This window comes from Lupinus angustifolius, chromosome LG15, assembly GCF_001865875.1.
Source record: "Lupinus angustifolius cultivar Tanjil chromosome LG15, LupAngTanjil_v1.0, whole genome shotgun sequence".
Lineage (NCBI taxonomy): Eukaryota > Viridiplantae > Streptophyta > Magnoliopsida > Fabales > Fabaceae > Lupinus > Lupinus angustifolius.
The window spans coordinates 13,103,279-13,117,724 of NC_032023.1; the positions used below are offsets into that span (position 1 = coordinate 13,103,279).

A 14,446-nucleotide genomic window follows, 5' to 3' on the forward strand; every position below is an offset into this window, starting at 1 on the left:
ATTACTCCATGACAATTAAAAAGAGTTTTGGCTTTATAGAATGACTAGTGTGTGTAGGCATTTCGTGTCTGCCGGTGAATATTGTGTGATACTACATATTCAATTTTTATATATTTCATTTTTTTGGAATTAGAATGTATTTGTTGTATTCAGTATATTTTATATTATATTTTTGTGTGTTTATGATAATGTTTAATTTAAGGTGAGATATGTAGTTAATTAATATATTGGTGGTAGTTGCTCAAGATTATATAATTTTTTTGTAAAAAATTAAATAATATGAAGGGCAAAATAGGAAATAAAAATTACATCATAAGGAAGTTATTTCAAGTTTTGGCTTTATAGTATAGATATTTAGATATATATGATATTAAGTTATTAAGTAGTGACTTTATGCTATGATGTTATGTTTCTTAGGCTTTTAATATATTTTATTGTCTTATGAATTGTTTGTAAGTTTTTTAAATTTTGTAATACTCACGAATTTTTTTAGGTACACAAGGATTCACATATATTAAATCCAGTAGGTACCTGCACAGGTCTGGTTCCAAAGTAATAAAATAGGGTGAGTCGAAAAGTAGTGCAATATGCTGACCCAACAGATGCACTACCATCCCCTGGAAAGATTGTAAATTTGCCACACGCTAGATTTAAATATTCTTTAATATTTATCAGATTTTGAAATAATTATTATTTTTATTATATTTAATAAAATTAAAATTTATCTTATAAAACTATAAAAGTAATTAATTATTAAAATTATCATATTCATTCTAATTTTTTTTATTAATATATTAAAACATTAATATTTCTTTTTTTCTTGCATTATTATTGATATCAGATGTTCAAATCAAATTTTAGAATAATAATAGATTATCCTACCAATTTTCATACAAATCTTTATATACCATAAGATAGTGAAATATATCATTTATGGATGAATCATTAATTTAATTTACAACAGATATTATTTTTCTTATGATGTATATAAATTTGTTAAAGAATATATTATTTTCCTAAATTTTAATTAAGAAGACTTATTCATCAAGGAAAAAGTATCGATACCAAAATTTTAATTTTATAACATTTAAATATTAGATATTATTTAAAGAAATTTAAGGTATTACGCACTCTTACCTTGGTGATTAGTATTTCTGTAGTTATTATTAAGAGTATAATATCTATAAAATATTATTATAAAAGTTTATACACAATTAATATATCATATATTATTTATTTGTATTATTTTTAAAAAGTCGGTGAAAATTAAATAGGGATGATAAATAATGCATTTATAATACTTAAATTTTTTACACTTGTCAGTACATACATATATTCCTTATTTTTATTTATATCTTTATTAAAAGACAACGTCGGTGATAAATGCCAATTTATGTGAAAGAAATGTGGCTATCATAATTGTCAAAAACCAACGTAAAAATTTATGTTTTAAAATTTAAATATAGATTTAGCTGGACTTTTTTTCTTCATTTTTTATTTTTTTCTTTGTAATTTTATATTTTAAAACTTACAATATTTTTTTAATACTTTACATTCTTCTAATTTTTCAACTACTGCATCACAAGTTTCTCCTTTCACTCTCTATTGGTTAAGTAACATAACTTATCTTTGTGGTTAATAGACTCTTTGCTGGCCAATGAATATTAGTTCATTTGTAACAATTTGCCTCAGTAACCTATAACCACTGTTGATCATTACATTTTATAGGCTTGATGTGAGAAAAATATTTGGTCATTTAATTTAATAATAAGAAACTTGTATCTCAAAGTTTGAACAAAATGAAAGCTTAAAAAGAATTGTGATGATAAAAATAAAAATGGTTATCCATTGTCTACTAAATGAATTTAATTAAGTAATGTTTTATAATAAATTTAAAAAAAAAATAGATCTTATACAAATCGTGATACTGTAAAATATACTTTCTTTTTATATCGATTATTTTTATTTATTGAAAACTTGAGATCATTATACTTTTGGAGTTATCTTCTTAATAAACATTAAATTATATCATATTTTTCTCACTTTAGGTCAGAAACTTATTTCAATTACACATCAATCATATTATAATATAAAATAATGATGATTACAACCAATAAATATAGTGAATGAATTATGTCTAGAATAATAAGAGTAACATAACAAAGTTAAAAAGAATAAAAATAATCACTATGAGGGAGAGTTGTGGACATTAGTTATTTCAATTTTGGGTTTTGGCGAATGAAACTCCTGATATTTGATTGGGAAAATTCTTGGTAGGAATTTCCTTACCACATACACTTGAATTAACATGTGACATCTATACATGTATTGCATGAGGTTTAACTACCCTTAATGTCTTCCTGCATTTTAAATACTAATTTGAGTATTTACTATCCAAGATTCAGTCCTTTAATTCTAGCAGTTGTATTAAAACTGTGAATGGATCTATACGATGTTATAATCTTAAAATAAAAAATAAATCAAACTACCAAGATTTTGACTTAAATAAGTGCTTACATAAAGCTTAACAAGAGTATCACCGTATTAACAAAAGTTTTATGACTAGGTTTTGGAGTCCTGGACCATGTAATAAATACCTTTGCAACTTGAAGTAATTAAAAGAACACACCTTAATAAAACTACCTATACTTATACGATAGCATATATTCTAAAGGATTCCCCCTTTGATTTGTAAGATGATCTTTGAGTCAAGATGATCTTTGACAGATTGGATCTCACTTGTGTCATTTCCAGCCAATATTAGATCATCAACGTAGATCAACAAGGCAGTGAAGTAATTGGCATTGGTTTTGGTAAAGAGAGAGTGGTCATGTTGGGATTGTTTGTATCCCAAAGAAGAGAGGAGGATAACTTGGCAAACCATTGCCTACTAGCTTGCTTCAAGCCATAAAGGGATTTATTTAATTGACAAACTTGATTAGGCTTGGTGCTATGCACACCAGGGGGTAAGGTCATGTATACAACTTCATCAAGGTCCCCATGAAGGAAGGCGTTATTGACATCAAACTGGTGTAAAGTCCAACCTTGTGTTGCAGCCAAAGCCAACAGTAACCGAATGGTGGTAAGTTTGATGACAGGAGCAAAAGTCTCATTGTAGTCCAATCCTTCGGTTTGATTGTATCCTTTGGCAACAAGACGTGCCTTGTGTCTCTCAATGCTGCCATCAACATTGTATTTGAGTTTGTAGACCCACTTACATCCAATGGCTCTTTTATTGGGAGGAAGGGTAACAAGGGTCCCAGTGTTATTAAGGTGTAAGGCAGCAAACTCATTGTTCATGGCCTCGACCCAATCAATGGATTTTGTGGCTTGATTATAGGTTTTTGGCTCAATATGGGAAGTGATGGATAGAGTAAAATTTAACTGGTTGGTGGAAAGGGTGTTATAGGATAGGACATGTTCAAGAGGGTGTTTAATGTTATGATGTTGTGAGGTGGGGACAGAGTTCAAGTAGTTACAATGGTAGTCCTGGAGGTACCTAGGTGGGTGTATGGACCTAAGGGACCTTCTGGTGGGAGCTTCAGTAGTATGAGGAATAGGTGAGGTTGGAGGAGTAGGAGTGTGGTTGGGAGAGTCAATGTAGGGCATACTGGTTTGGGTGATAATTGTGTCATCATGAAAGGGAAGGTTGGGGGAAGGTGATGGTGCTGTAGGCAAGGGTAGGATACCTTCAAACTTGGCAGACTCATGATCAGAATTGGATATGACTTGGTAAAGAAATATATGCTCATGAAAGATGACATTGCGAGACAAGAAAATATTCCTGATGTGCAAGTTGTATAGAAGGTACCCTTTAGTCCCAATGGCATGACCAAGGAGGAGGCATCTGGTTGCTCTAGGATCAAGCTTGGTTCTATTATTTGTGAGGGTGGAAGCATAAACAAGGCATCCAAACACACGCAGGTAACTAAGATCAGGTTGCTTGTTGAACAAGGCTTCATATGGTGACTTAGAATTAAGAACAGGGGTGGGCAACCTGTTGATCAAATGAATAGAGTGAAAGACAACATAACCCCAAAAAGCTTTAGGCATGTTAGATTGGAAAATGAGGGAACGAGTGGTGTTTAGGATGTGCCTGTGTTTTCTTTCAACAACAAAGTTCTGTTGTGGTGTTTCAACGCAAGATTTTTGATGAATGACACCAAGTTGATCATAGAAATTGGGTTGAATAAATTCCAAGCCATTGTCGGTCCTAATGACCTTGATCTTCTTATTGTGTTGGGTGTTGGCTAGCTGAAAAAAGTTATGCACCAAGTTCTTTGCCTCAGATTTATTGGTCATAAGATAAACCCATGTATACCTACTAAAATCATCCACAATGGTCAAGAAGTATCTATGTCCATGGAGAGTAGGGATGCTAAGAGGACCCCAAATGTCCATGTGTATGAGGTCAAACGACTTAAGGCTGAAGGAGGAGCTCCTTGAGTATGAAAGCCTAGATTGTTTGGCAGTATGACAAGTATCACAAACAAGCTTAGAATCAAACTTAACAAAAGGAAATTGCTTATTTATATCTTGTAGAACAGATAAGGAAGGATGGCCCAATCTAAGGTGCCAAACATCAAAAACATGAACATTATGATTGTTTACAGATCCAACTACATGTAAGTGTTTATCAACAACTTTATGATTTCTACTTAGAATGTATAAACTGTTATAGGCTTCAGCATGCCCATCATCTTCGAGGAAGTCGTATCCTGAATCAAACAAAAATCCTTATCAAAGACAAGCTTGCATCTTAAGGAACAAACCAGCTTATTAATAGAAATTAGATTGTATTTGAAACTAGGGAGGTATAAACAATTATGCAAAGTAAGTTTGTGTGTTAAATGAATGGTTCCTGAATGGTTGGCAACCATGGTAATATTGTTTGGCAACCTCACATGTATGGGTTTGATGGAGCAAATTTTTGTAAAGTTTGATGCATTATTTGTAACATGGTCAGTAGCACCACTATCTAAAATCCATGTTTCATTGTTGAGAATTGTACCTGATACTTCAGAGTGTTCCTTGTTGAGGTAATCTTGACTCATTTGATTGATTATGTGTTCATGGCTAGTTATCTGCAGAGGTTGTTCTGTTTGTGTGTTGCATGATTCTCTATGCATTATTTCTTGTCCCTTCTCTTGGTCAGCGTGAACAATGTTGACAGATCCATCTTCTTGTTTGGCCTTGAACTTGAAATTAGGTGGAAATCCATGCTTGAAATAGCATGTCTCTGCAGTGTGTCTCTCTTTGCCACAAAAAGTGCACACTTTATTATTATTCCCTGGTCTTGAGGTTCTTAAGTAATTTGTTGTCCATGTATTTGTTTGATGCCTCTTCTTGTTACTAAAATCAGTGCTTCCTCTGTTTGAGCTCCTGTTAGGTTGATTCCTCCAAGGTTGGGTAGAGTTGATGGAATTGACCACCCTCTTGTTGTCAAATTCTGGTCCTTCATGTTGCCTCTCTTGTTGCAAGACTAATGAAAAGACCTTGTTCATGGATGGCAGTGGTTCCATAAGGAGGATCTGAGCTCTTACTGTGTCGAATTGTTCACCAAGGCCCTTGAGGAAGCATATAATGTGCTCATGTTCTCTGTAGGTCCTCATGATCCTAGGCATGTTGCAGCTGCACCTTACAGGGCAGGTACACACTGGTATAGGTCTTAGGGACTCTAGTTCATCCCAAACTGTTTTCATATCTGTGTGAAAGGTGGAGACATCTCTATCACCTTGCTTCATTGAGTGAATCTCTTGAAGGAGATCAGATGTCCTGAAATGATCCCCCTTTGAGAATCGTTCCTTGAGGTTTTCCCAAAGTTCTTGTGCATTCCCTATATACACAATACTCTGAGCAATTTGTTGTGTCAATGATCTTGTGATCCAAGAGATCACCATGTTGTTGCATCTCTCCCAAGAATCATATATTGGATCAGATGTGTGTGGAATTTGTATTGCTCCATTGACAAACTTGAATTTATTCTTTGAGCTGAGTGCCCTTTTCATGGATCTTGACCAAGATTCATAATTTCTTCCATCAAGAGGGGTTGATACCAAAGAAAATCATGGATTCTCTCCAGGGTGTAAGTAGTATGGGCTTTGTGTTGCATCAGAATTCTGATGGGTTTGTTGCGTTTGGTTTGACTCAGTATCCATGGCCTTGATCTATGTTGGGCAGGAAGGTATGAGAAAGTTGTGAAGGAGATGTGAAGGAATGGCCTTAGCAACAGAGCTCTGATACCATAAAGGAATAGCACATAGAGTTAGACACATTTTTGTGAGAAAACGGATGTCGTCCCTACTTATACACACTTGCATCTATACAATTTTCACTATTTTTAACCTCATTTTTTGCACACATTTGATGTGCACCAACCCACCAAACAAAAGGAGTTACTCATTCCACCTCGTTTTGGACTTGCCTGTGGTGGATCCGGGCTGGGACAGTTTGAGTTGTTTTGCCATGTCAAGAAACATGTCTTCCAACAACACATAATTATTCCCTAGTTAACATTTATGAGCACATATGTTGGTGGTAGGAATTTCTACTGATAATAAGATTGAAAATTAAAATTAAACTGTACAAGAGAATCAAGGAAATTGAACGATGTTATTACTTTTCATATTATTTACTGAAAACTACTGCAATTTAAATACAAAAGGATAAGCCCATGAGGATGAGCCATACATGGTTTCATCTTAGGCTAGTAATTTTGAATAAAGACAAATAAAAGGACAATTGGATCCTATCAATTAGGTATTACCTAGTCATTCATCTAAACATGACTTTTCTTCATTATCTTAATTATATTAAGCCCAATATCTTGCTCTACAAAATCCTTCCCAATCACTGAGTTGGGACTCCTATCAGTTGGCCATAATGATTTCCACGTAGGACAAAGGGGCATTCAATTATCAAGAGGCCACAAACAGAGAATTGCAATAGCAAGAGCAATTCTGAAAAGTCCTTCCATCCTCTACTTGATGAGGACACTAGTTCCCTGATACCGACTCCGAGAAGTTCGTCGAAGAAGCACTTGAGACATATATGGAGGGAAGAACTGTCATCTTGATTGCCCACAGGCTCTCAACAGTTGTAAATGCAGATATCATTGCTGTAGTAGAGAATAAAAAAGTTGTAGAGACAGGAACACACCAGACTTCTCTAGACACAAGCATATTCTATAGTACATTATACAGCAAGCAGAACCTTGAACCAGCACAGCAGCTCCTGAAATCAGGTAATTAACCATTTAATGTTCATTTTAATTTTGAAAGGATATAAATCTAACCATTTTTAAATGTTTAATGGATAGAACTATAACTTCTAAACAAAAGTGCCCACCAGGAAGATTCTCCGGATGAAATTTGAAGATGGAACAAGAGCATACCAAAGTGTTTCTCTTACTGTTCCTTCTATCTCAGAATTATACACAGTGATCCCAACTGTCATCTCTGCAATCAGTATACTAACCAATGCATTCTAAACCTTCGACCGCAAAACTTAAATTGAACCAGATAAAGAGGATGAACCCAACCAGAGAGGACCCAGGAACAATTTGAGTTTCAAAATGTAAAATTCAACTGCCTTTCAAGACCTACAGTCACTGTGCTTGACAGTTTAGGTATACGAATTGAAGCTGGATTAAGGTGGCTCTTGTAGGACCAAATGGCACTGAAAAATCCTCAATTCTGGACCTTATACTCAAGTTTCTTCGATCCAGTGGCAGGAAAAGGCGTTGCTGATGGGAAAGACATACGGGAATATAATGTAGATGATTAAGGACACAAATAGAACTGGTACCACAAGAGCCATTGCTTTTTAACTGCTCCATCAGAGAAAACATTTGCTATGGCAACAATGAAGCTTCTGAAAGTGAAATAGTAGAGGTCACCAGAGAAGCAAACATACACAAGTTTGTAAGTAATCTACCAAATGGATATAACACTGTTGTTGGGGAGAAAGGCAGCCAACTTTCAGGAGGACAAAAGCAAAGAATAGCCATTGCCAGAACCTTACTAAAGAAGCTTGCAATGATACTCCTTGATGAAGCAACAAGTGCTCTTGATGCTGAGTGAATGCTTTAAAAGCAATAATAATGAAGGAAAACAAGCGCTCGTGTTCAAGAACCACCCAGATCACAGTAGCTCATTCATAGGCTTTCAACAGTAATAAACTCAGATACCATAATCGTCACGGGTAGAGGTAAACTTGTAGATATGGGCTCCCACTCAACCCTAATAGTGGAGGAAGGACTTTATTTGAGGTTATGCAAGTTACAGAGATTTGAAGAAACCTCACAGGGTTGACAGTTTTAGACAGATCTTGTATCTGTAACTAGGAAAAGTACATGTATAAATTTATATGACAATAATTTTATTCTATTTCTTCTCTGATGTAATAAGATTACAGTCAGAATATAAGTACCAAGAAAAATACTTTGATGACATGAAATAGAAGATACTAGATAGTACCTGGATGTAGCAAAGCTCTTTATATGGTTGTCTAAAATTCAAGGAAGACACTATCAATTGTCTTGAGTTTTTCCATCTCCTCACCACTGGCAATTCCAGGATCAACATAACACAACTGAAACAAAATCAAGGCCATCAAGCATGACAATTTATCGGAACAACACAAATATAATATATTGTTAAAAGTAGTAAGACCTGATATTGTGGCTCCTCCAGAGTATGCATTCCTCTTTTCATGAGTTTCTGCCAGCCAACTTTCTCCTTCAGTGATCTTTCAAGGGCAACCGTACTCTAATGATAAAATCACAAAATTTGAAACTTGAAAAGATGCGTTATAACTTATAACTTCACAACATGCATGCACCAGAATACCCCTTTTAATATCTATGTGTGTGTTAAATAGAGAGAGGAAGATAGCAAACATTTGTACACTACTTAGAGATATTGACAATATAAATGACTTAGAGAGATCATACTAGTTCAAATAATTCACCCAGAAATAAAAGTGAGGATTACAATGCAGGTTCTAATTCTGATATACGCTTTGTAATTTGGCCCTAGTGTCAATCAAAAGTAATGTAATGTTTCAAGAGCTTGAAACTCGTTCAGTTGTATTTTAAAAATAAAGAGAAGAAAATGCAAATAAAGACCATTTTCGTTTGGATCTCCAAAAACTGTTCTAGCAAAACTCAACTTCAACCTTCCATTTACAAAGTAGTTTCTACAATGAGAAAACCATTATTGGCTAATGTCAATTACACTGTACGTCATACCTTTTTTCCAATTAGTTTCTGGCCAATGATAAAGCTATAAAGACAGCTATATGATATGCAATTACTGAAAATCATCTAGATGACAATATCAAGAACATAAATATTAACAATAAAATATGAAGCTAGAAATGGAGATAAATTACATGAGCGGGATCCAAAATTAGGAGATTATATTCCAGAATTCCATTCAGTTGATGTTCGACTTGTATTCCAACTATTGTTCTTGAATGACCATCATGTTGAAAGTACAAGGGCCTGTCCAAGAAAGCAGTGAAAAATTAGAACACTGAGAAACAAAATACTTTGTGGTTAAAACATGTGTATCTAAAATGTACCCTCACTCACGTTTTCTCACTGATCAAAACACGCTGATGATCAAATTGAATTGAGCTTTTATCAGAGAAGTAATTCCACACAAAATCCGTTAGAACTTGATAGGCCTTACTTTTTTTATCCAAAGCATCATCAACACTTGAACCTGGGACAGATATATAGCACGATTCGGATTCCTTAGGACCAAAATCCACGACTCTAGCCCGAAGAGCAAAGGAACGCAAAAGAGTAGCACACTCAGTAGTTCCTATCCATTTTTGAGAACCATAAATAGCATTATCAAATTGAGCAGATCCATCTGGATCAAAACCCTTTTCCCAAGCAATCTCAAGCCATCTCTGGAGTGAAGGGATATCAGGAACAAATCCTGAACCACCAAACAAAGCTTCTCTTGCTTCTGGTCTTTGTACTAGCAAGTGAGAGCAAAGCATTTGAATGTTACGCCAACCACAACCCCATCCCGCATCCTCGAACTCAAGGCTCTGGAAATGATCAACATAACCTGACAAAATGGCCTTTGAGTTTTCAGGTTCGGATTCCAAACAGTTTCTCAACAAGGCCATCAAGCCCCCTTCAACTTTATAAAATTTGCTCCATGCCTGTAAACCAATCAAGGAAGACATCTTGTCATCCATTGTGAATTCCCCATTATCTCTGCTGGTCTCACCAACATCCCAATGATTACAATCTCCCGATGTTTCTCCGAACTGCGAGTCACTGGCTGCTTGTTCACTCTGCAAAAATGATATATAACACAAACTACACATCAGATTGAGTAGCTTAGAGAAAGCATGATTTGTTTTCCATTTTCATTGTCAATTGATATCCTTTTCACTACTAACTACAAAAGTGTTCCCTTAATTTAGGACAATTATACCGAACTCCAATGAGATTTGGCTTAATTAACCAGGCCCCTCTTGTTTTAGAAAATACAATGACTAACTCAAGGTTTAAGTTTAAGGTTTATAAGTGTAATGATAACATAATCTTTAAAGGATGGTAAGTGCCATGGCAACATAAATCCTCGAAACAAAAGTAATGTTGAGTATGCTTAAGTTGAGGTTCAAGAAGATAGTAATTCCCCTTAAAAAGGAAAACTTTGTTTTCACCTTTTCCTGTGAAACATGGATCTCTTTTCTCTAAGAGAAAGGTACTCTACTTTAGACTAAACATTACACAACATACTTGTACTTTAACAAAAAAAGATAGAAGGGAAAGAGAAAAAATAATCATAATCATTGGAGTCTCATTGACACCAGAGATAATAATTTTTTGGGTATAATCACGAGTATTTCTCATGTTACGGCTAATAAACTAATCCCTTTCGACTGTGACTGTCCCGAATCGAACATTTGGCATAGTGAGATACCCTGGGAGCTAGTATTTAGCATAAACATATATAATTTGATACTAAGTGGGTAAAAGTGAAGCTCTTAGTAAATAAGGAAAGCCTGAATATTTTTTGTTCAGAAAGGCAGGCAAGTACCTGAAGAGATTGAGGGGATGGAGTTGAGGTAAGATGAAATTGTTGGGGCAGATCTTCGCGGTCATCAAAGTGAGCATTGGCGTGCCTGAATTTGTAATTTTGGACAATCAGTATGCATCAATTGAATGAAAAAAAAACAAGGAGAAGATAGTTAAATTGAGACTTTTTTAGAATAAGGTCTATAAGAAACTCCTGACTGTTACTCATAACAAATGTAATTTACAAGAATAAAAAACTAGACTTTTGGCCTATGTAGTATCAATGATATCTCATACTACTAAATCTTCAATGTTTTGGTATAGTTAAATTGAGAATGAATAAGATACCACTGAAGTTGGGATGAGGGAAGTGATAAATCACAGAAGGGGCAAGTCGACCATTCCATATTCATATTGCATTAGCTATAATCAGAAATTGGAAATGATTAGTATTATAGTGCAGTGCCCTTTTCCTTCCCTTTCCCCTTCTCCAAGTTTGAGTTATAATGTTTGACCACTCTTAATATTTTAGAGTAGATACAGCATACATTAATGAAGCAAACTTTTATATTAACTAATTATTGTAATATCTAAATGTAAAGATTTATATATAATCAATATATTATTTATTATTCATTTATATTTTTGTATTTTTTATTACTTATTTTTAGTAGTCAAATTACAATTAAATTAAATATAATTCTAGAGAATATGTTAAGTATAAAAAAGTATTATAATTATATACGTTTTTTCTCTTAATTATTTTATCTTACTTCAAGATTATTATATTTTCCCCAAAATGAGGTAGATGATAATAAGAATATGTATATGATGAATACTTGCAAAAATAATTTATAGGTATGAACGGTATTATGATATTCACCTAGAGAATATATGATTATTTATAAATTTAAATTAAATATTATATATATATATTATATTATATTATATATATATATATATATATTATTTTATTATTATTTTGCAAATATATTATTTATTTTATTATATTTTATAATAAATTTTAGTAATTTAAATATAATAATAAATTTTAGAAGTACATAAATTATATATATATATATATATATCAAACTATTACAAAATATATAAATATATAATTAAAGTTAAAAATTAGCCACTTATAATTGAAAGTGTTACACATTTTGTCAACATTGTTGCCCTTGGTTAAAGGGGAAAACAGTCTATATTAGAAGTAACCTCCCTTATTCTTGAAGGCATATTTATAATGAAAATGACCAGCCTCGCTTTCATATTTCAATCACATTTTTATCTTAAGACTTTGTCAATGGCCATACACATTGGAGAAGCAAGTTCCTCATTGCAAAGCTACAATGGCTAGACTCTAGAGTAAGAGCGTAGAAGTTTGTAATAACATTTTGGTCAAGATAAAATAACTTGTAATCAGATGTACACAAATCTATTGGATTCCTTTTTGGTCTTGAAGAAGTGTAGTTATCGGAGTTGTTTCTGAATGCAAAATGGTTTTCATTGGATTGCCACTAGAGAAGCATACAAATGAGAATGGCGGGGGAAGTTGAAACTTATCATATATAACTTGTAGAACTTTGTGAGTTTGTAATCAATGCTTGTGAACTCCGATACCATAATTACAATTAGGGGAGATAGGAAATCATATGGCTTAATTGGGAGATCAGATCAAATGCTATGGTAAATATAAAAAAGGTGGCCTGAAAGTGCCTCAAGAGGAGTGAAATTGTATTCCTCTAGTACTCCTCTTTGCCTCAAATAACTAATCACTAAACAATGAAATGGGTATGTGGTTCTCACTTGAGTATATAGTTTGCTACCTTTACATAAATTTTATAAGACATTTTTTATGACGAGTAGATATGTGATACATGTTATGCGGTACATATAGTAAATGAGATAATTATATAACTATGTGATGACAGTCTTCGGAAAGAATGTTCAACTCGTCCCAAAAGGAATAAACAAAATTCTAAATGGCTTGCAGTTGAAGAAAATTAATTGTATTTACAATTGTTTAATTTCAACTAAAATTGGGCCCAATATGTAAGCCCAATTTAATATGAAAAACTCTAAAAATTACTTGAAATGGTATATGTAATTTGCTGCTGCAGAAGAGGATATAAATGAAGTATTATTTAATATTTCTTTTCTGATTAGAGAGTTATTTTATCCGTATGCTATGCCTTAATCAATTTTCTAGAAAATTCCATATCACTATGGGAAGAAGCATGAATTGATCTACTTAGGTGCCTAAATATTCTATAATCTAGGAGAAGCCTCATTTGAGAATAGAGTTCTGAATTCACTTCATGTATGTGTTCTTGTAAGATACAGTAATGTCACCACTACTTAGTGAAATCCACCTCTTTATATAACTATCTCAATAGAGGAACCAACGTGTGGACTGAACTAATATAAAGTCAATTATCATTGTATCCTATCAAATTCATGTTATTTACTTTTCACTCTTCCTCTTATGAGAACCAAGTGATAAACCACCAATTCTATAATGTGAGTGAAGTGAAGTGAAGGAACCCTTTGGGTTCAAAATGATGTGCAAACTCTTCTAACGAATTTGAGAAACAATATAATTTGTTCAATGTGTAGTTTGGTTTGGAAAAGGTAGAGACATAAAATTTTATTATGACAAGTGGATAAATTGTTCCCATATTACAACAGAAACAACCATACAATTGCATTGAGGCTGGTCATGAACTAATATAAGTCAATTATTATCATACCCATCAAGTTTCCATGCAAAAATATTTACCATTGACAAATATCTTTATCATTAGTTGCATTTATTCTGCCAAAAAAGTCTAATTAAACATCCTTTCAAAGAGACTCGCATGTAACTTTACCATGTTTTCATTACATTTTCTACCTCCTAATTATGTGTCACAAATGAATGAATTGAATAAATTTAGATTTAAATCTTATTGTATGGAAAGTCATTCATCAATGTAAATATATTTATTAAATAGTATTTTAATGAATGTATTCCAATTCATATCTAGACATAATAAATAAATTTCAATTAAGTCACAAATCCATATTATTAGATTGAATAGATGAATATCCAATCTATTTAATTTTTTTAATATGAACTAAAAATATTATTGAAATAATCCTTTTAGAAATCACCATTTCAATAAAGGATTTATTAAAACCATTCTTTGAGACAACATTTTTTAAAAAATCATTTTAAATTATTTTTAAGAAATACTTCTTTAAAAATTGGTTCCTTGAACTTTTAAAAAAAATTATTTTTTTGCAACATTCTATAGTCGTGTGAAGTTTAAGATTCTGTGTAATTTTTTTAAAGTATATTTATATATGGAAGGATCCACTTACTCCACATCATAGCCGCCATCAAATCTAGATAAA

The 14,446-nt window shown here is 32.9% G+C and overlaps 1 protein-coding gene and 1 pseudogene across 5 annotated transcripts; one reads left to right on the forward strand and one right to left on the reverse strand.

Moving 5' to 3' along the window:
• Positions 6,305–8,333, forward strand: LOC109327707 (annotated as a pseudogene).
• LOC109327338 (zinc finger with UFM1-specific peptidase domain protein-like) lies at positions 6,927–11,558 on the reverse strand. Of its 5 annotated transcripts, XM_019560443.1 has the most exons (8): positions 11,396–11,558; positions 11,070–11,154; positions 9,596–10,317; positions 9,394–9,505; positions 8,673–8,768; positions 8,476–8,592; positions 7,264–7,270; positions 6,927–7,003 (listed from the first exon to the last, which is right to left on the reverse strand). In XM_019560443.1, exons 1-6 carry the CDS (start codon positions 11,458–11,460, stop codon positions 8,509–8,511), a joined length of 1,164 nt encoding a protein of 387 aa, XP_019415988.1. In that variant the 5' UTR covers positions 11,461–11,558; the 3' UTR covers positions 6,927–7,003; positions 7,264–7,270; positions 8,476–8,508. The 5 variants fall into 5 exon arrangements, with proteins under 5 accessions (XP_019415988.1, XP_019415989.1, XP_019415987.1 ...); XM_019560444.1 differs by lacking the exon at positions 7,264–7,270 and having other exon boundaries at positions 6,931–7,035; positions 8,491–8,592; XM_019560442.1 differs by lacking the exons at positions 6,927–7,003; positions 7,264–7,270 and adding an exon at positions 7,115–7,233 and having other exon boundaries at positions 8,478–8,592.